Below are 21565 nucleotides of genomic sequence, written 5' to 3'. Positions count from 1 at the left end.
TCATGATTCCAGGATCCTGGGATCGAGTCCCGAATCGAGCTCCTTGCTTAGTGGGAGTCTGTCTCTCCTTCTGCCTGCTGCTCCCCCCTGCTTGTGTGCTCTCTGGCAAATAAATAAAATCTTTAAAAAAAAAAATAATAGAACCAAATCTCTGAGGGGTGGTTTTGAGGATAAATTCACAGAAAGTGTGTGGAGCTGCTCCTGGCACAGCAAGCTCAGTTCGCTGTTGTGATAAAATGATTGATCTCGAAGTCATGTATCAATATTTCTCCGATGTAGCCAGATCTCCTGAAATCTATTAGGATATTCAAAACACAGCCATTTAAAGCTGGTTTTATTTTCATTTTCACGGGTAAGCAGTGATTGTCTTTTGCTTTCTTCTACAAGAAAATGCTTGAAGCTGCCATCCAAGTAATACCATCTGCCCGTCTTCGCTTTTGTGTTGAGATTTAGTTGACACGAACATCCCTGAATCTCGTGGCAGTGGTGGCTGAGGGCGTCCACTCGTCTGAAAATATCTAGAAAATGGATATGTTTTAAAAGAGACAGTTGCTCTTTTTTTTTTTTTTAAGATTTTATTTATTTATTTGACAGACAGAGATGACAAGTAGGCAGAGACACCGGCAGAGAGGAGGAAGCAGAGAGCCCGATGTGGGGCTCGATCCCAGGACCCTGAGATCATGACCTGAGCCGAAGGCAGAGGATTAACCCACTGAGCCACCCAGGTGCCTGGAGACAGTTGCTCTTCTGAGACAGTGAACAAGTGAGGCGTGAGAGGAGGCAAGATGGCTGGTGTATTCCATGGAGAGAAAAGCCTGGTGGTGTGAGAGAAATGTAGCCAGGAGCATAATGAAGGCCCAGAGAAAGTTTTCACAGGTGCTTCTACGGCTTCCTTTCTGTCTTCTCTGGCTAAATTCTTCAAATTCTGATGAGATAAATTCCTCTACGGTAACGATTTAAAAAAAATAAAAGATTATAGAAGTCTGGTTAGAAGATGCTAAGAAGAATCCAGGGAACCAGACAGGAATGAAACCAAGCTCTGTGTCTTTGAAGGAACACACCCGGCGGAAGAGCCAGTCAGGAAAGCAGGTGGGCTGGCCTACTTCCTGTGGAACTGGCCTTCCAAGATAACTTACAGGTCCCCAACAATGGATCTTTTTTTTTTTCCTTTTTTTTTTTTTTTAGCATCTTTTTGAAAATTGTGTTATGTTAGTCACCATATAATACATCATTAGTTTTTGATGTAGTGTTCCAAGATTCATTGTTTACGTATAACACCCAGTACTCCACGCAATCTGTGCCCTCCTTAATACCCACCACCAGGCTCACCCATTCCTCACCCCCCTCTCCTCTAAACCCTCAGTTTGCTTCTCAGAGTCCACAATCTCTTCTGGTTTGTCTCCCTTTCTGATTCCCCCCCCTCCTTTACTTTTACTTTCTTTCTCCTAATGTCCTCTGTGTTATTCCTTATGCTCCACAAGTAAGTGAAACCATATGGTAATTGACTCTCTCTGCTTGACTTATTTCACTCAGCATAATCTCCTCCAGTCCCATCCATGTTGATACAAAAGTTGGGTATTCATCCTTTCTGATGGAGGCATCATACTCCATTGTATATATGGGTCATATCTTCTTGATCCATTCGTCCTTTGAAGGGCATCTCAGCTCTTTCCACAGTTTGGCTGTTGTGGCCATTGCTGCTATGAACATTGGGGTGCAGATGGCCCTTCTTTTCATGACATCAGTATCTTTGGGGTAAATATGGTGAAATTGCAGGGTCATAGGGAAGCTCTATTTTTAATTTTTTGAGGAATCTTTACAGTGTTTTCCAAAGTGGCTACTCCAACTTGCATTCCCACCACCAGTGTGGAGGGTTCCCCTTTCTCCACATCCTCTCTAACATCTTTTGTTTCTTGCCTTGTTGATCTTTGCCATTCTAACTGGTATAAGGTGGTATCTCAATGTGGTTTCAATTTGGATTTCCTTGATAGCTAATGATGATGAACATTTTTTCCTGTATCTGTTAGCCAGTGGATCTTTAAGGTGTTGGGAAAAGACCATTTCACTGCCAGTTATCCTCCTCTGCACAGTCCTCTGCCTGGGAAGAATGGGAGGCATACCGCTTCGAAAACTGTGGGCTTTAGAACCCAACAGACTAGCTGTGTGGCCTTGGGGGAGATGCCTAACCTCTCTGAGCCTCAATGGGCTTATCTGAGGAAAGAGAGACCGTCGTATTTTCCCAACAAGGCTGTCATGAGGATGAAATGAGAACCACTCTGTGACACATCTGTCATATTGTAGGCCCTTGAGTGTGAGTCCACTTCCGTCTGTTGAACAAGTTGTCTTCTTCCTAATTTATACAGGGGAGGGCAGGGATGGCCTGAGCTGGGAGATTTACTGGCCTAAGTTATAAGTTAGAAAGGGGTGAAGGGAAAAGCTTTCATTTCTGCATATTTCTATTTCACTCTCATTAGTTTCCTCTGAGGCCCATATATGGTATGACTTGTCAGTCCTTCAGTATGTGGCTAAATTTTTATTATCACACTTCTTCAGTTTATCCTTGTATAAACCACGTATTTCCAGGAAATTTAACCAAGTGCCTCTCTGTAAGCAGATGGCTATCTGTTCGGCTCTCATTAGCGTAGGGAAAGCCATGTTGTCCTGAGACTCTGTAGCTGGGGGCTTCCTGGCCGTGGCATATCACCTTGACCTCTCTAGGCCTTTTTTCCTTGTTTCATATGTAAAATATGAGGTTGCTGATTAGGTTTTTTTTTTATGGCCTTTGATCTACTTCTATTTTTATTTTTATTTTTTCAGCGTAACAGTATTCATTATTTTTGCACCACATCCAGTGCTCCATGCAATCGTGCCCTCTCCAATACCCACCACCTGGTTCCTGGTTCCCCCAACCTCCCACCCCCCGCCCCTTCAAAACCCTCAGAGGTGATTAGGTTTTAAAAATCCTTTTACATTCCCCCCAATTCTGTGGCTCAAGTCCTCAGTTCTTTGTATAATTTTCCAGCAGCACCAGTAGATAAATGGCCTGACTTCTGGGATGGTGTTTTTCTCCCCTAAAGTTGGTAAATCTGAACATCCAGAAGTTGGGACAGTGAGGAATGGGTCACAGTGGCCAGTATGCATCTAACTCAGCAGGCAAGCTAGCTTCAGTGAAGAATGTGGGTTCTCTAGTCCACTGCGCCCGAAGCTGAAACTGTCGGAGACTCAGGATTCTTGGATGCAACACATGTTGTCATTTCGAGTTATGCCCCGATGCTGTGCAGATGGCCTCTGGGTTGGTCCTCCTTATTCGAGAAGGAGGAAGGGCCTACTCACTTATCTATACATGACTTTTCTAAAACTCACAGGATCCTAAGGATGAGATCAGAATTCGGACAAACCAGGAAAAAAGCCACATGGATGAGAAAAATCATATCCCACGTGGGGTCTGAGGTCATCCAGAGTTTGGCAAATAAAGGTTTTAATACATTTCTGTTAAAATATTTCTGGTATGACTCTATTGTTTCAAAGAATCATTCCCAGCTCAACAGTCATCCAACCACTGGTCCAAACTGCATTTAACAAGAGAGCTTCTATTAGTTTTTTATGTCTTGTTCTTGGATCCCATGAGATTTGTGTACCTGACAATACCATGTTCTCCTTTTTTGTCTCGTGTGAGTGCATTTTTTCTTTAAAGCAACCAGATAAGTCCTGAGTGGGACAGTGGAGGAAGATGATGGGTTATTACTAAACTTTATTGGGTTGTGACAATACAGTTTCTCAAAGGTCTTCCCCCCCTTTTTAAAAAGATCTTATTTATTCATTTGAGAGAGAGAGAGCATGAGAGAGAAAGAGAGAGCACAAGCAGGGTAGAGGGCTAGAGGGAGAATCAGACTCCCTGCTGAGCAGGGAGCCCAATGTGGGATTCGATCCTAAGACCATGGGATCATGACCTGAGTCCAAGACAGATGCCCAACCAACTGAGCCACCCAGGTGCCTGTCAGTGGTCCCTTTTCCCGTTGACTGTCAGTGCTCCAAACATGCCACTGGACAGCTGCCTTCCCTTCAGCCCTAAGAAGCTCCATGGGTCTGGTCTAGAGGGAGATGTCACTAGTGAGATGGTATCATGCGGGCCACGCCTCAAAACACTAGCACTGCCCTCTGGAATCCAACTGGGCACATTCAACAGATATTGATCAAGCACAGTCTCTGCATCAGGCCCTTTGATAGGTGTTAGAAAGGAGTAAGATAGGGTGTTTACTTTTAAGTGGTTTGTACCATTAAGAGAGCAACAATGTGTACAGAACATACCCTACGCCAGGCATTGTTTTAAATGCTTCATATATGTTCATGTGACATTTAGAATGACCCCAAGAGGGAGGTAGGATTATTATCACTCCTGTTCTAGATGGGAAAGTGAGGCACAGGAAGTTAAGTAACTAGCTCATGTATGTAGCCTGCGAGCCGCAGGGCCTGAATCCAGACCCAAGCAGTTGACTCGAGTCTGGGCTCCCTCCCCCAGTTCACAGGTTCCTTTTCTCCGATGACCCCAGTGACATTATCTCCTTAATCCTTGTCATCTTTTTCTTCAGTCTGCTCTCTTTCATAACACAGGTTAGAAAAATAACGTTGCTCAAAGCAAAACAAACAACAAACACCTTTCTGTCCAGAAGGCACAAGGCAAAAATCTAAACAAAAAGTAAAATCACTCATCATCTCATTCTGGCTCTCGTTTTAGTTTATGTCCTTTCAATCTGTGCAATTTGTTATTTTGGTCGATATCTACATTTTCAAGTCTGCGCTTTCCATTGAGGATTATGTCAGGTTTTCTTTTTCTTTTTCCCACTATATTCTTTTTTGATATAACTCTCATGACTTCATTGGCTTGCGTGTTTTGAAATCATAGTTACACCAGACATTGACACCAATCCCTTCTTGCTGGGCATTTAGGTTACTTCTGACGTTTTATTGTCATAAGCCACACTGTCTTGTACATCTTTGTATATACTTTTTTTTTTCATATACATTTGATAATTTCTTTAGGTGGCTGGAGGATTTTAACTTTTGTCATGTTTAGGTGCAGAAAGTAGAATCAGATTTCAGAATCAGGTTTAAATGGACCATCTAAGTTCTTTTCACTTCCAGAGAGCTGGAAATGCTCACCATAAGTGTCTGAAGCATGTGATAAGCCAGTCATTCCTCTTCTGCCTTTTTTTTTTTTTTAAGATTTTATTTATTTATTTGACAGAGGGAGATCACAAGTAGGCAGAGAGGCAGGCAGAGAGAGAGAGAGGAGGAATAGGCTCCCTGCTGAGCAGAGAGCCCGATGCGGGACTCGATCCCAGGACCCTGAGATCATGACCTGAGCCGAAGGCAGTGGCTTAACCCACTGAGCCACCCAGGCGCCCCCCTCTTCTGCTTTTTAAGAGAAACGGGAAGACTTATGATTTGGGGCTTTTGGAATTATAGGACATCTTCTTCCCGACAAATGGATTCATGATTCCAGCAAAGGTTAACGAAACCAAGACGTAGCTGGTCCGGTTGCCTCTTTTTTTTTTTTTTTTTTTTTTTTAAAAGATTTTATTTATTTATTTGACAGAGAGAGATCACAGGTAGGAAGAGAGGCAGGCAGAGAGAGAGAAGAGGAAGCAGGCTCCCTGCTGAGCAGAGAGCCCGATGCGGGACTCGATCCCAGGACCCTGAGATCATGACCTGAGCCGAAGGCAGCGGCTTAACCCACTGAGCCACCCAGGCGCCCCCGGTTGCCTCTTCTCACCCCTCTTGAAGAATCACCCAGTGGGATGACGGAAAATCGAACACATGAGGATCAGGAAGACAACAGAACAGGTTGAACAGGAACTTTGCAGACATGGAAATACAGAGAGACTGACAGGCCAGGAGGGAAAACACAGTGTGAGGTAAATGGAGGTAAAGGTCTGTCAAGCAACAGACGACTCCATGGAAGGGGCCCATTCCCAGTGGGTGACTTTGCAGCTATAGAGAGCTGAGTCTGAAGCCTGACTTTCCTTTTGAGTTGCTGTGTGATCTCACATGAGTTATTCAGTCTTTCTGAGCCGCAGTATCTTCATCTGTAAAATGGGCACGTTTTAGTTCTTGCTTCACAAAGTAGTTGAGAGTCTTTAATCAGATTGTGTGAGCAAAAGTTTAACAACTGTGTGTTGGCTGCTTTGTGCAAGGCAGTGGACTATACCATGTTCGTAGGTTTGTCAGCATCAACATCACTCGGTGGGGGGAGGGGATTATGTGGGGTCAGTGCTTGCACGCTGTTGACGACCATGCAAACCGTTCTGCTTTTTTGGGAAAGATAAGAATTTAAAAGGTGCCATGTGACATTTTTGAGGAATGAATGTTACACTTTATCTTCCTGAAGCCCAAGGGAGGCTTGTCTTGGAATTTCCCATCTGCTTTCTGAGGCAAATGAGGAGAGTTTGGGGGCCTCTGCTGAGGGGCTGGTGTCTGCTTCAACAATAGGGTGGGCATGACTGGAGAGGCTATGGCTTCTACTTCAACATTCCTCTGGTGTTTTTTTAAAAAATTACATTTAGAGCTCTCTCTGTATTAAGATTCTTTGGGGGGCTTTCCTCAAAGGGAAAGACGGGGGAAACTTTATTGGCTCAGGTCCCTGGGATTTCTAGGGAGTCAGTGGTCACAGACAGAGCAGGATCCGGGGCTCACATGCTGCTATTGAAATGCTGTTTCCTCTTCCCATCTCTTGGCTGGGCCTTCTTGGGCATCTTTTGTTTCAGGCACCAACGTGTCTGGCAGCCCGAGGCTTACAGCATCCTCTCAGGTAATGACCCCAGCGATAACAAGTGCCTCATTTCTGCTGCTTCCAGGAAAAGGCCCAGGGAAGCATCTCTTGAGCTGGATGTTGCTGGAGTCGCACCCCCATTCCTGGGCTGGCCATGGGTTGTCTGGCCAGATCTGGATCCCTGCGTTCACCTCTGCAGAGCCAACAAAAGGGGGGAGGGTGTCCTCAGTGGGATGCTTGGAAGACAAGCCAAGAAAAGAGGGGAAAGGAAGGGAGGGAGGGAGAGAAGAAGGGAAAAGGAAAGGAAATACAGGACTTCTACAAACTCCGACGTCTCTCGTAATTAGGTGCCTTACACCTGCGCTCTGCTGTGCTGAATCCCGGCTTTTATCCACGACTTTTTTTCTTGTCTTTTCCACCTACACCCCGACGTCTGTGTGATTTTAAAGACAAGTGTTGCTTTTCATCACCTCGGCTTCCGCGGTTGCTGTGAAGCCCGCTTCTGGAAGCTCAGGGTGTCATTAGTAGCATACCAGCCACCCCGTGCCGCTTAACGTCTCCCTGCAGACTCTAAAAATACCCAGAGGCACTCAAACAAACAGCGAGGCGCTGTGTGCGCAGGCGCGGGCTCATCCCGCCGGCCAGGTCTCTAAATTGCCTTAACACCGCTGCTGTCGGGAGAGCCATCGGCTCATAGGGCTCTGTCCTTTATTTTTTACTTTTCCTTTTGGCTCATCTATGCTGCTGTTGATGCAGAGGAGAAAGAAAAGGTTAATGATGCAACAGAATTGACTGGAGGAAAGGGAAAGAGGGAGACAGACACCAGGCTTGTTCCCACTGTGTTCACCGCTTGGTATAGACCTGAACTAGGATGTGTCAAGAGATCAGACCAGTCCAGGGAGCTGCAAAGATTAGCTGGGATTTAAAATAAAACTCTTTAACAGGAGGTCACCTAGAATAACGCTCACGTATGTATCCATGAAGAGGCCTGCGGACCAGATCCAGAGAAGGTTAGTGCTTACAGATGAGCCCCAGGGCCAAAACCCGGGGTGGTTTTTCAAAGGCGAAGCAAAAATCGGTCTCCTTTCTGTGGAAGTCTTAGGTGCAGCTGGGCTCTCCAGGGAACCGAGGTCTTTCTTGTTTCAAGGAGGGTGTCCCATTTTATGGAGCCGAGTTGGCGTCACCTGTCCTCTGTCTAAGAGTTTGGGGACCTGACTCGTGCTGGTTGTCTTATCAAACCCATGAGCACTTGAGTTTTTTGAAACCTGGCCAAGGGATTAAATGATAACATTCGATGGGTTATGAAAATATGTGAGTCATTGCAGATGTGACCTTTTAAAGATTGCCTGCAGAAGTCAGATGTCTCCTTAACAAGGTAATGAACCTGAACCCAAAGTAAGCATGCAAGTGAAGTCTTTTGCTATCGTGCTTCAGTGGAATCTATTTGATGTCCCTCGTGATGATCATGGAAAGGCGAAAGAAAACACACAGCTTTTTACCAACTCTATGGATGTGTGCACTACAGGGAACATTTGTTTTAGCTATTGGGGACTGCCACGCGATGAATAGATTGCCCAGAAGTCGCTCTCAGAGCAACCTTTCAGCTGGCTGGTTTTATGGCAGGATTCTGGGATTTAAATTAAAAAGTTAAGCCTTGCAGGGTAAGCATGAGTAAGTTCTTGGGACAGAATGTACTCAGCATTGTTTCCATCCATACATGGGTGGAGGAAGTGTATGTACCCTGAACATATGCTTCTCATTGGAAAATGCGATCAAATGTCTCTCTCTGGACTGGCTCTCCAGGAAAGTCTTTGGCACCTTCTCAAGCCTAAAGTGAAGGCTTCTAAGCTCCCAAATTGTTAGGTGGTCTCTACCAAGGTACATGTCACAAGCTCTTTGTGGGTGGGAGTTTGCTCTTTGTGGGTGGGAGTTTGCTCATCTAGGATTCCATGTCTGCCTTCTTTAAAAAAAAAAAAAAAAAAAAACCCAAAACAAAAAACAAAAACAAACCTGCATTGTTTATTTCAGAGGAAATTCCTAAATGTGGCAGAAGCTTTGACTAGTTTTGTGAATCTGGGCAGCTGTAATCACAGTGTTAGTAATAATAGCAGCAGCTGTAACAAGAGCTGACATTTCTTTTTTTAAGATTTTATTAATTTATTTGACATAGAGAGGGAGAGATCACAAGTAGTCAGAGAGGCAGGCAGAGAGAGGGGGGGGAAGCAGGCTCCTTGCCGAGCAGAGAGCCCTATGCGGGCTAGATCCCAGGACCCTGAGATCATGACCTGAGCCGAAGGCAGAGGCTTTAACCCACTGAGCCACCCAGGCACCCCAAAAGCTAACATTTCTATGGCGCCTTCTGTGCACTGGGCTGTGCTCTGTGTCACAGATCCTAATACACTTAATCCACAAAGAATGGGGCTATGGATTTCTCCCTCCATCCTCCCCTGCTCCTTCCACAGCTGCAATAAGCCAGGCTGGCTATGCACCCTTCCCAAGAGCAACTTGTAAATGTGCCCCTCAGACCTGACTTTGCACAGAATAGTATTGAAGAGAACCACAGGTTGTGTGCATTGTTGGACACACGTTTGCCTTTCACACTCTTGTGGGTTTGGGGAGCCGTAAATCTAAAACATGCCATTTCTCAGTCCCATCAAGAGATTCTGTTACGGGGAAAGACCCCTTTTGTCCTCCACCCCCAGCCCCCGCTCTTCTCAAACACATTTGAGAGCTTCTTGTTTTATGCTAAGCGATTAAACTTCATGGAAAAGAAGTGGACTGTTAAGAGCTGCTCATAAAGACACACGTGGCCCACGCCAAGTGGGAAAGGGGAGCTGTTTTGGAGAGAAAGATTTTTCCCAAACCCTGCTGGGTGTCTGACAACCTTAAACCTCTTCGGCTCCGTCAGCATTAATGTCCTCATTTTGTGGCCTTTCCTCTGTTTTGGGGCGAAGATGTGTGATAGGTGGCAGAGAGCTGCTTTAAGACTGCGGTCTTCCCCGGAGGCAGTGCCCCCCGAGTGTCCTGCGTGTCATCATCCAAACAGCGTTTCAGGATAATCAGTCCCTGAAGTAATACTATGCAAAGGCATCAGGTCCCTTCCCCTTGAGCCCGCGTCTTAGGATCTGGGGAATCTGTCCTTTCCTAAATTCACGTATTGCTTTTTCCTTCCAGACTGTGAAATCCTAAACCAGGACTGGAATGTGTTTTGGGGATTGGAGGCAGGGGTATTACTGATTATATTTCCAAGTGTGAAATCAGTGGACTTGGGTTGGATGGAGGGGAGTTTGCCTGGTTCCGTGTGGCTTTGTTCTTCTGGCTGAAATGACTAAGGGAACTTCCAATTGCAATGCTGGTTTCATGCGCCCCTGCACAGGTGTTTTCATTTAGAAATACCCATGTCGTGAAACAGCCTGGGAACTGGGTTTCTTTTCTTCTTCTTCTTTTTTTTTTAAAATTAACATATAATGTATAATTTGTTTCAGGGGTACAGATCTGTGACTCATCTGTTTTATACAATTCACAGCCCTCACCATAGCACATACCTCTCCAATGTCTACTGCCCAGCCACCCTATCTGATCCCACACCCCCAGCAACCCTCAGTTTGTTTCCTGAGATTAAGTCTCTTACAGTTTGTCTCCCTCTCTGGTTTCATGTTGTTTCATTTTTCCCTCCCTTCCCTTATGATCCTCTGTCTTGTTTCTCACATTCCTCACATCAGTGAGCTCATATGATAATTGTCTTTCTCTGATTGACTTATTTTGCTTAGCATAATACCCTCTAGTTCCATCCACGTCATTGCAAATGGCAAGATTTCATTTCTTTTGATGGCTGCATAGTATTCTGTTGTATATATATACCACATCTTCTTTGTCCATTCATCTGTTGATGGACATCTAGATTCTTTCCATAGTTTGGCTATTGTGGACATTGTTGCTATAAATATTCGGGTGCACGGACCCCTTTGGATCACTACATTTGTATCTTCGGGGTAAATGCCCAGTAGTATGATTGCTGGGTTGTAGGGTAGCTCTGTTTTCAACTTTTTGAGGAGCCTCCATGCTGTTTTCCAGAGTGGCTGCACCAGCTTGCATTCCCACTAACAGTGCAGGAGGGAACCAGGGTTTCTTTTTTTTTTTTTTTAAAGATTTTATTTATTTATTTATTTGACAGAGAGAAATCACAAGTAGATGGAGAGGCAGACAGAGAGAGACAGAGGGAAGCAGGCTCCCCGCTGAGCAGAGAGCCCGATGCGGGACTCGATCCCAACACCCTGAGATCATGACCTGAGCCGAAGGCAGCGGCTTAAACCACTGAGCCACCCAGGCGCCCCGGGAACCCGGGTTTCTTAAAGAAAAGCCCACCTTGGAATAAAGGGAAGGGATGTTTGCAGTTTCCTAGATAATTTAGATCATGTAGATCTCCAAAATAGATGACCGAGGTCAAAAAATCAAAGAAAACAAGCAGAACAAACAAAACAAAACAGACCAACCAACAAGCAGAAACTACTCTGCTTGTCCGGGGTCTAGATGATCTGGATTTGATAAACGTGACAGGCACGAACAGTGGGATGGGGCAAAACCTGCATGAATATGCCCGCTCTAACCTGTCTTTGAGGGTTACTTTTCAGGGGTCCCTGAGAGGAGGTTCATGTCGTCTTAGCTGCTGGATGATTTTTTTTTTTTTTGAACTATGCATTTTTTTTTTTTTTTTTTTAAACCAGCATTCCTTGGATGCAGGAAGAATGGAGGGAGCCTGGGCTTCGCCCATCTAGAAGATCTAGGCTTACATTCTGGTGTGGCTACTTAGCCTTTTGATTAGGCCACCTTTCTGGGCCACAGCTGCCTCATTTGCATACAGAGCTGTAACCACGCCCCTTTGATATTGATCAAATGGAGCCACGGATGGAGAGCATCTGGTCGGTAGTGTGGAGAGGATTAAATGAGCTAATGCAGGCAGAATGTTTACCGCCTTGCTGCACATAGCTGGCGGGAACCATGCCTTTGTTTCTCCTTTACCCTGTTGGCTGCCAGCCCTTATGACCCTCATGAAGACCCTTACGTCTCTCTGGCCTGCCAGTTGGCCCATGTGTGCCAAACCTGCCACGTTTCTGGAAGCTCACCCCTGCCTGCAAAGTAGTTCCTTCAGCTTCCAAGTGATCCAAGCCTTTCCTGGCCAGCGGCCCTCGACGTGTGGGGGTCGAATAAATTTGTAGAATAGCATCGCTGAGGATTTGAGTCCTAGAGAAAGACAATAGAATCACATCTTCAAGCACATGGAAGTAATCTGTTCTTCTGAAGCAGACCCAGGCTCCGAAATCGAAGTGCTGCCAGCTTTTTGGGTGGCTGTTGTTATTCACAATTTAAAACAGAGCTGATGCCGAATCAAGATGAATACTTATTTGCATAAATAGGTGGAAATAATATAATTATAAAGATCAATGTGTTAGTTTCTAAACTGAGAATGTCAGTGGTTTTGATCCTCCCGTCATTTGAAAGTTTAGTTTGTTTTTTCAACACTGAATTAAAAAAAATTTTTAAGATAATTTTAGACTTAAAAGAAGAATTGCAGAAGTAAGACAGAAAGTTCCCAGGCGCCCCTCTCTTGGCTTTCTGTAATGGTCACATTTCACACAACCACAGAACATTGGTTAAAATCGAGAAATTAACTCTGCTCCAATACAGTTAGCATAGAACTATTTTGGATTTTCCTAGTTTTCCCACTAAGGTCCTCTCTCTGTTCTGGGATCCAATTCAGGGTCCCACAATGCACTCAGTTCTCTTCTCCTCCCCAGTGACAGTTGCTTAGGTCTTTCCTTGTCTCTCATGACCTTGACATTTTTGAAGAGGACTGATTGGTTATTTTGTAACACGCCTCTCAATTTGGGATCATCTGATAGTTTCTCCCTTCCTAGCCTTTTAGTTGACTGTTCTGCATATACTTTGGTGTCCAGGCTGGGGATCCAGTGACAAAAATGGAAACTTCAAGTCCTAAGAAATTATCGGCTCATTTCTGAGACTAGCCTGGCTGGGTATTATAGATCCTGGAGGTTAAGAATATAGTCTCCAGAGCCAGAGGACCCGAGTTCCATTCCTGGCTCTGAGACTTACCTGCTTGCTCTGTGACCTTGTGAATGTTACTTGACCTCTATGTGCCTTGATGTGCTCACCTACAAAATGGGAATGATCTAGAATTGATTTCTTAGGGTGTGGGTGAAGATTAAGTGAGTTAAGGCACAACCTACCTAGAGCAATGCCTTGCACAGAGTGATCACTGAGCATCTCTTAGCTGTTACCACGGCTGCATCCTCGGGAACCCCACCCCAAGTCCGGGTCCAGTGACCTCCTGATATCACTCCTCAGGCATGGCTCTGACCACAGTGATGAGTTTGCAGCAGTGCCCTGGGGTTTGGGAACACAGTCTTCATGTCCCATCTAGAAAACCTGTTTCCATGGTAGGGATGTTGAATCTGGGCTGCCAGAACCACATGCAAGTTCAGTCTCCAGGGCCTCCTGACTGTGTGCTTGTTGCATCCAGATGCCCTTTCTGTCCTCTGCTTTTCTGCCCCTTTTGTTCTACATTCCCCTGGTGGCATCCTGCCTTCACCTTGTTCCTCTGAATTCACACAAGGCAGTGAGGCAGGTGAATTTTGCACCCAGCTTCTCTAGAAGGACTGGCTGGGCTTAATTCCCATCCCCACACTTAAAAATTTACTTAGCTCTCTGTGCTTTATCATTATTATTATTATTATCTCTAAAAGGGCTAATGTTAGTAATTATTACCGTTAAGCTGACCGAGGCTTAAACATTCTGTGAGTCACCACTGTAAATGTTACCCCTCTTGTTCTATTTAATCCTCATCACATCTGTGTGACATAACTATTTGCATGATCCCATTTTACAGATGAGGAAACTGAGAAGCAGAAAGTTTAAGTAGCTTGCCCGAGATCACAGAGCTAAGATATAGAGCAGTTGGGATTCAAACCCAGCCTGGCTTTGGAACCCAGATTCTTGCTTAGTAGGCCCTCGGCCTCAAGGGGCCTCAGAGGGTTTCTGTGGGGGGTTAAATAAGATCATCTGTGTAAAGCACTTAGCAAAGTGCCTGGCTTAGAGTTAATGCTCAGTAAACTTTAGCTATTATTAATCCCATGATCTGATTTCTGTGGCTCCTAGTTCACATGATTCTGGGACGCAGCTTCTCAGTATTTGTTCACGGACCTGGTGCTCTGCACATTTGAGCAGTGGGCAACTGGCCCAGTCCCCAGACCAGTGTACCCTCTACCCATGCTGTTTTGGCCCTACAGCCCCCCGCATAGCCGATGGGATCACCCACAGCCCCCCTACCTTGATACAGCTGAGCCTCCTGTCCTCTTATCTATTTCCAATCTACTCAGTTTCTGGTGTTTTCACTTTTCTTCTGCTTAGTTTCCCCTTGTACCTCCAACCTTTGCTTTTGCTTCTCTGTCCCTGGTTTTTCGGGCTTGTTGCCCTCACCCACAGGCTGGCCTCATGCCTGCCCCAGACCAGCTGCTTCCTGTCCCCATGCTGGGTCCCTGGGATTTGTCGTGTGGCACAGTCTGGTCCAGGTCCTTGTGACTGGCCCCCCTGCTGGGTCTGCCCAACTGAGAAGGGGCTGTTATGGAAATGGCAGTCCTTGGCCCTGGGCCTCGAGGGCTGAAAGAAGGGATTCAAGGAGAAAAGAGTGCAGAAGGACAGCTGCAGGAGGGACAAGGCGGGAGGTGGCCAGCATTTTGTTCTCTGGTCCCGGGACGCCCTTTCCCTCATTCTGTGACTGGAGGCGCTTCGTGTTGCCCTGCGCTCTGTGCCAGCCACTGTGCATGCGAGGAGGCCTTCGCCAAGCCCCGGACACAGCCTAGGTGCTGCTTCGATGGGTCCCGGTGCTTCTAGACCCCGCAGGCCTGAATCTCTGACCGCGCTGTAAGGCGGGGAGACGTCCTAGGCAGAGTCCGGGTGCTCCAGCCAGACTGCCTGGGCTTTCATCCCCAGCTCCCAGGTGCTAATGAACTCAGGCAAGTTTCTGAAATCCTCTAGGCCTCAGTTTCTTCATCTGTAGAATGGAGCCACTAAGGGCACCTTCCTCACAGAGTGGGGCCTGAGACTCTGCATTGGCATCTCCCAGGGGATACTTGCTTAAGCGTCCTTTCATTAGCAGGAAGTTGGGCACATTAAGGGAGCTCACGGACTTCTGACAATTCGGTAAAGAATGGAAACTACAGAAGTGATGCCTCCGGCGTCATTGAAATGGTGCCTCTCCGAAAACCCTCAAGTGAGGTCACGGAGTCTTCCTTTGCAAAGATTTCTAGGCATCGTTGCCATATTCTCTGATTTGCTGGGACTAAGAGAAACAAGGTCACAGGTTCAAATCCAGCTTCTCAGGAGACCAGGCGGCTGTGTTTGCTCCGAAGATGTAGATTGTGACTCAGTAGCCATCGGCCACTGTAGTCGTACAACAGGGAGGGTGAGGGAATGAGACCAATCCTCTGAAAACCGAGGGCTGAGGTTTGCTGACTTTGCCAGAGAGGCCCAGCGAGGGCATGGTGCAGCAGGACTCAAACCCATGCCTGGCCGGCTAGAAGATCTGTGCTCTCGGTAACTGAGCCCCATGTGGTCAGGATCCAGGCAGACGATAGAGCCTCACCACAGGTGTGAGCTGGGTGCTCCATGAAATGAGAGATGATTTCAGGGGGCACAGGAGATGACTAGAGGAGCACTGATGGCAAATTCAGGGATGTCACATCATATGGTGAGAGGGTCATTTCCTTTTTGAATTCTTTAAACCTTTTTGATTAAGACAAGGCTTAAACAGGTGCTGCTGTGTTTTGCTGCTGACCCCAAACCTTTCAACTTCCCTTTAAATTTGTGTGTGTGTGTGTGTGTGTGTGTACACAGCATGCTTAGTGTGGAGCCCAGTGCGGGGCTTGAACCCACGACCCTGAGATCAAGACCTGAGCTGAGCTGAGATTGAGAGTTGGATGCTTAACCGACTGAGCCACCCAGGCGCTCCTCAACCTCCCTTTTAAACAGAGAGGGGGCAGGTGGCAGAAGACTCAGCAAGCAGACCTAGTTAAAAGTCATTGAACGTGTTCTTGGTCATGGGCATTTTCATGACGCCCCCTTCTAGGTGTCGGTGCTACTGGTTTTCCATGGATTCAAGTAATGCAGAAATTCCTCTAGGGATGCACACGTTTAAGGACAAAGGATTGGTTAGTGTTAAGCACTAGTAAGTAACGGATAGCCGAGATGGCATTCAGATATGGCAAAAATAACTGTGTGGCCTCTGTGAGTGACCCGGGCGTGGGAAATGCTGTGACAGACCATGAGGACGGTCCAGCCTGACGCCTGATAGCACGTGGTGCACACACAATAAATGTCATGGACCGAGGGAAGGGGGAGGGCAACTCTCGCTTCTGACATGGGAGTAGGAGAAAAGAAATGAGCCATTTGCAAAGTGGATGAGACAGACTTTCCCTTGAGAGTTTGGGCCTGGACTTCGCTTGTTCTCGAGGCTGATGGATCAAGTAGGGGATGGAGAAAATGAAGTTGGCGGTGGTCCTCGGTGAATCAGAGGGCGAGTGCCGGGAATGGAGCATGGTTCTCAGGGTCAGATTTTGCAATGAAGGGGGCAGCTCCAGATGAGGGGAAGGGATTTTCCCCGAGGTCACCTGGCCACTGTGTGACTAGTGCTTTCAACTGTCTCTTGGCCCTGCACAAGGCCCTGTGAGCTACAGAGGAAGAGAAAAAAGTAAATAATCATCTCCCAGTTCAAGGAGACCCAGGCTATGCTGTACGATTTTGCCCTCAGACAAGTACCATTTGGAAGGTAGATAGCCTGGGTCTCCCATGACAGAGTCAGTCAGAAAGGTCCCCCAGGAGTGACAGGCCCTGTATCAGTCAGCTCTCACCAGGTTATGTTTCTGTAATAACAAGCCCCAAATCTCTGTGGCTTGCAGCTACAAAGTCTCCTTCTTGTTTCTGTTACATCTGGTTGCAGGACACGCGTGGCAGGTGTTCTCCCTGTATCCCCCATGCGGGGCCCTGGCAGAAGATGCAGCCCCGACCTGGGTTGTCCCTCTCTTGTAGCAGAGAGAGGAGAAGAGCCATGGCAGAACTATGAGAAGGTTCTCGATGCTGCTTCTGGGAGGGATCATGTGTTCCTTCTATTCTGTGTTGGTCTGGGTTCCTAGGAGAAGATTCTAGATCCTAGTAGTGGGGAAGTGGAAGGCAGCCAGGAGAAGGCAGGGTGTCAAGTCTGCTACCAGTGTGGGCAACTCCTGTTTAATCCCATGGGGGAAATTCACAGAGATTGGACAAATCACAAGCTCAGTTGAGTAAGGGAGCTGGTATATTTACACATCCAAACCTGCCCATCATCGACTGAGGGTTTTAATTCCCCAGCACTTCCGGCCTGTGTGGGGGCAGAGAAGCCTGCTAGCTTCTGAGAAAGGCCACAGGCACAGAGACGCAGTGGCTGGCAGGTGGAAGGTGCTGGAGTGAGAAAGGTGGGCGGGGCCACCCCGAGCATCTGCCACATGCTGTCATGCCATTGGCCAAAGGTAAATGCAAGGCAAATCATGTGTTTAGGGATGAGGGAGGTATACTCTTCCTTCAGAGGTGTCGCAAATATCTGGGGACCAAAGCACAAGTTGCTGCAGGTCGTGAGCCCTGTGTATGTGTGCGGCAAACTCTTCAGTCAGCAGTGTGGGTAAGGCCGAGAGCCACCACCGAGGTAGACCAGGAGCCTGACCTCAGCATCACTGACATCTTGGGCTGGATAATTCTTTGCCCTGGAAGGGCTGTCTTGTGCATTGTGGGGTATTTAACAGCATTTGTGGACTGTGCCCATGAGGTTCTGGTAGCACCTCCCACCACTAGTTGTGACAATGAGAAGTGCCTCTAGACATTGTCACATGTCTCCTAGGGTGCAAAACTGCTCCCGTGAAGAACCCCAGACATAGATCATACACGAGTTGCTAAATCCAAAATAACTGAAATAAATTGTGGGTTCCTGGATAGAGTAGCTCACAGCCTAATGGAGGACCTTGTGTTGCAGTGGTTCAAACTATGTAAAGAATCCAGAAATAGAGCAGGAGTGGGAGCCGTCTGTTCTGCTGAGGGGAACGGATGGTCAGGGAAGGCTGTATGGAGTCAGAGATAGCTAAGCAAGGGTTTTTTTGTTTGTTTGTTTTAAAGATTTTATTTATTGCAGAGCACCTGGGTGGCTCAGTGGGTTGAAGCCTCTGCCTTCGGCTTGAGTCATGATCCCAGGGTCCTGGGGTCAAGCCCTGCATCAGACTCTCTACTCGGCAGAGAGACTGATTCCCTTCCTCTCTCTCTGCCTGCCTCTCTGCCTACTTGTGATCTCTCTCTGTCAAATAAATAAATAAAATCTTAAAAAAAAAAAAGATTTTATTTATTTGAGGGAAGAGTGTTGGGGGATGAAGATCAGAGGGAGAAGGACAAGCAGACTCCGTGCTGAGCTCAGAGCCTCATGCGGGCTCGATTTCATGAGTCAAAATCAAGAGCCGGATGTTCCACCGACTGAGCTACCCGGGGGGCTTGAGCAAGGTTTTGAAGGATGAAGCGTTTTCCAGGCGAGTCATCCCCGTACATGGAAGGTGAATACAGTCTGACGACCGGAGTGACTTGGGAATGCTGGAATAGCTGCTGGGAAGTACTGACCGCAGGGTCCTCTCACGCTCAAAGTGGGGCTGCAGGACGGTAGTTAAACCAGCTTACCACATGCTCGATCGTGTGCGAGGAGCAATGCCAAGGGCTTTGCGGCTCTTAGAGGAGGTGCTCAGTGGCACGGATACAGCTCCCCCTGAGAGAGACCAGAAAGGCCATTGCTCTATTATCTTGGTCAAGAGAGAAGACCGGGGATTCCTAGTCTCCGTTGGCTTCATTTCTTGTCCCATCCACTGTGTTATTCTCAGCGCAGTGTCACACAAAGAAACTGGACACGCTTTCGTTACTAGCCTCTCTGCCTCAGTTTCTACATGAGTTACATGGGGATCAGCAGGTTTTCTCTCTTGCCAGCCTCATGGTCTGGCACCATCCAGACAATGAAACTACAAAGTGTTGCTTGTGAGTTCGGCTGGATCTGGTCTCAGTCCTGCTGTGTCATCCACTGGGTGGAGACATCTCTGACTCCATTTTCTCATTTTCCCACCTGTAAGATGGGCATAATACCATTATATACATATATATGTGTATATATATATTTATATTATGCTATATAATATTATAATAATATAATGGGTATAATACCATTATATATATTATATTACATTATATATACCATTATATATATTATATTATATATACCATTATATATTACATTATATATAATACCATTATATATTATATATAATACCATTATATATTATATATATTATATTATATTGTATTATAATACCATTATATATATAATCATGGGATTGTCTGGAGGACTCAACTGTGTGATGCCTGCAGGCTCTCAACCCTGCCCCTGGCACATAGTAAGCATAAATGACGGTCATGACCGCAAATATTACAAAATAGATTGAATTTGCAGAATAGCTCACTTGTATCGAATGCATGCTATGCTCCAGGCACCGTCGGACTTAGGGGTCTGTGTATATTAACCTATGAGTACAACAGGTACTGTGATTATCTCCATTTTGCATAAGGAGAAACTGAGGCACAGAGAAATATGTACAGCTTGTGAGTGGTACTCAAATGCCAGCAGACCATCCTAGTAAGAAATTGCCTTGTTGGATTGTCCAGTGCCTGGCGTTTCCCTATAATTTTTAAAGAGACCAAGGGTTTTGTTATCGAGTTCCTTTCACCAGATTTTCAGAGCCAAGTTAGCCATTCTGGGTAAATGAACTTTTCTCCCTGTTGGCGGAAGGTCCTTAACACACATACAGAATATTAATAAGAGGGTGAGTGGAGATTTATTTTTAACCACAGTATCTGAGCTGGCTTCTCAGTGCACGTCGACTTGGGCAAATGAGGACTCACCCCCAACTGACCCCTTCCAGAAACGTCTGAGAGAGCAACACAAAGGGGAACTTTCAGCTGCTTATCTTCCCCTACGGCTCCCACCCATGGCCACCCACGGCCCCCCGGAGGCCAGCCTCCTGCACACCGGCCCCAGAACAGCCAGGCCTTTGTCTCCTCTCCCTTTGGGTCGGGGACACCCATGGTGCTCTTGGTGTCGGAGGGAGCAGAAGGAAGGAAGGATGGGGGTGCTCCTCTTGTTCAAAGGGGGCCTACTAGGGGCCGAGACCATGGCTGGGGTTTCTCGGAGCTCTTCAGCTCGGGCCCTGGTTCCAGGCCTGGGCAGCCCTGCGTCCTGGGGCATCGCACTCTCCCTCTCGCGGCCGCGTCTATAAGGTGGAGATGAGAGCCCTGTGCAGAGCGGGGCTGGGAGCTCTCAGCCCAGAGCGCTGGCCAGGGGCGTGCCCGGAGGGCTGGTTCTTCTGCTGGTCCCGTGCAAGTGCAGTGAGATCTGTGGGAGATGCCCCCGTGGGGACTGGCATCCTGCGGCCCTACCGCCTGAAAGGGATCCTCAGGGGCCCTCTGGTTCTGGATCCCGAATTTGTCTGAAACTCTCTGACGAGCCCCTGTTTTACAAATGACCCAAACTCTTGGCAACCCAGAAGAAGCGGTCTCTGTCGCAGCCTTGTTCTCGTTAGCGTGTCCCATGCTCCAGCTGGGCCCCCTTCCTCGCTGCCAAGGAACAGCCCGCGGCCTGCCTCCCCCTCAGACATCTACGGGGCTGCAGCAGCCTCAGAACATTCTGAGGCAGAATGGGAGCGTTGCGCCGGCTACGTCTGACTAATTGAGTGGTTGGTTGTTTGCTCCTCATGACTCTCTGGAGACAGACTTGTACCCGCCGTGCCTCCCCCAAGCCCACCCCCACCTCCCCTCCTTCTCATCCCTTGTCACATATTCGTGCCTCGTGGTGTGCCGTTTCTACTGAGGTAGTAACTCCAGGGAGAGACAGGGCTGTAGGGCGGCCATGGGCACGGCAGCAGGGCTGGAGTCCGAGCTCTGCCATTGAGCCACTGTGTGAACTTGGGCAAGTTACCCAGCCTCTCTGTGCCTTCTCCTGAAAGGAAGAGAGGGGAGTCATAGTTGTGCCTGCTCTCTGGAGTTGTGGAAGGGTATAAACAGGCCAGACACCTGCAAGGCCCCCCCTTCGAATGGGCCCGGCACATAGAGAGTCCTCCATGAAGGTTAGTCAGTGTTACTATCCTATGGGGTAAATGTCACCAAGACAGGATGTAGGTGTGGCAGCTAGAAGGACATCAACATAGTAGTCCAGGTTCCGAGGAGAGCTGAGATCCTGCTGTGGACTCTGCTGGCAGCTCTCAATAGCAGGGCTGTTCAGAAGACATTAAAGGCTCACAAAGGCAATGACTGCTTTGCCTAAGAAATATTCACGGGATGGGGAGCCTGGGTGGCTCAGGTGGTTGAATAACTGTCTCTTGATCTCGGCTCAGGTTTTGATCTCAGGGACATGAATTCAAGTCCCATGTTGGGCTCCCTGCTGGGTGTGGAGGGTACCTAAGAAAAATTAAAAAAAAAAAAAAGAAATATTTGTGGGACCAATCAATAATGGTGATAATAAATAATCATAGTTACCATGTGTTGCATGCATTTATATGTATGCTGACTGATTTAATTTTCACAACAATCCTATGAGATAGTATTATTACTATTATTATTACTATTTTGAATGACATATTTGAGGCTCAGAGTTGTTAAATAATCTGCCCAGCAACACCT

General features: G+C 47.0%; 1 protein-coding gene across 4 annotated transcripts in view; it reads left to right on the top strand.

The window, feature by feature from the left end:
* The window catches only part of SLC1A2 (solute carrier family 1 member 2), a 145564-nt gene that overhangs the window by 26201 nt on the left and 97798 nt on the right, over positions 1–21565 (top strand). The window contains exon 1 of one of the 4 annotated variants that reach the window (XM_032358509.1): positions 7443–7779. The exons of the other annotated variants lie outside the window; for them this stretch is intronic. Coding sequence (XP_032214400.1) covers positions 7748–7779 — 32 coding nt within the window. The 5' untranslated portion in view covers positions 7443–7747. Of the gene's footprint in view, positions 1–7442; positions 7780–21565 lie in introns of those variants that run through there. 4 annotated transcript variants of the gene reach the window in all.

The sequence above is a fragment of the Mustela erminea genome, chromosome 9 (assembly GCF_009829155.1).
Source record: "Mustela erminea isolate mMusErm1 chromosome 9, mMusErm1.Pri, whole genome shotgun sequence".
NCBI classification, from domain to species: Eukaryota; Metazoa; Chordata; class Mammalia; order Carnivora; family Mustelidae; genus Mustela; species Mustela erminea.
The sequence above is the reverse complement of the archived record's forward strand: the minus strand, read 5'-3'. Positions and strand labels throughout refer to the sequence as shown.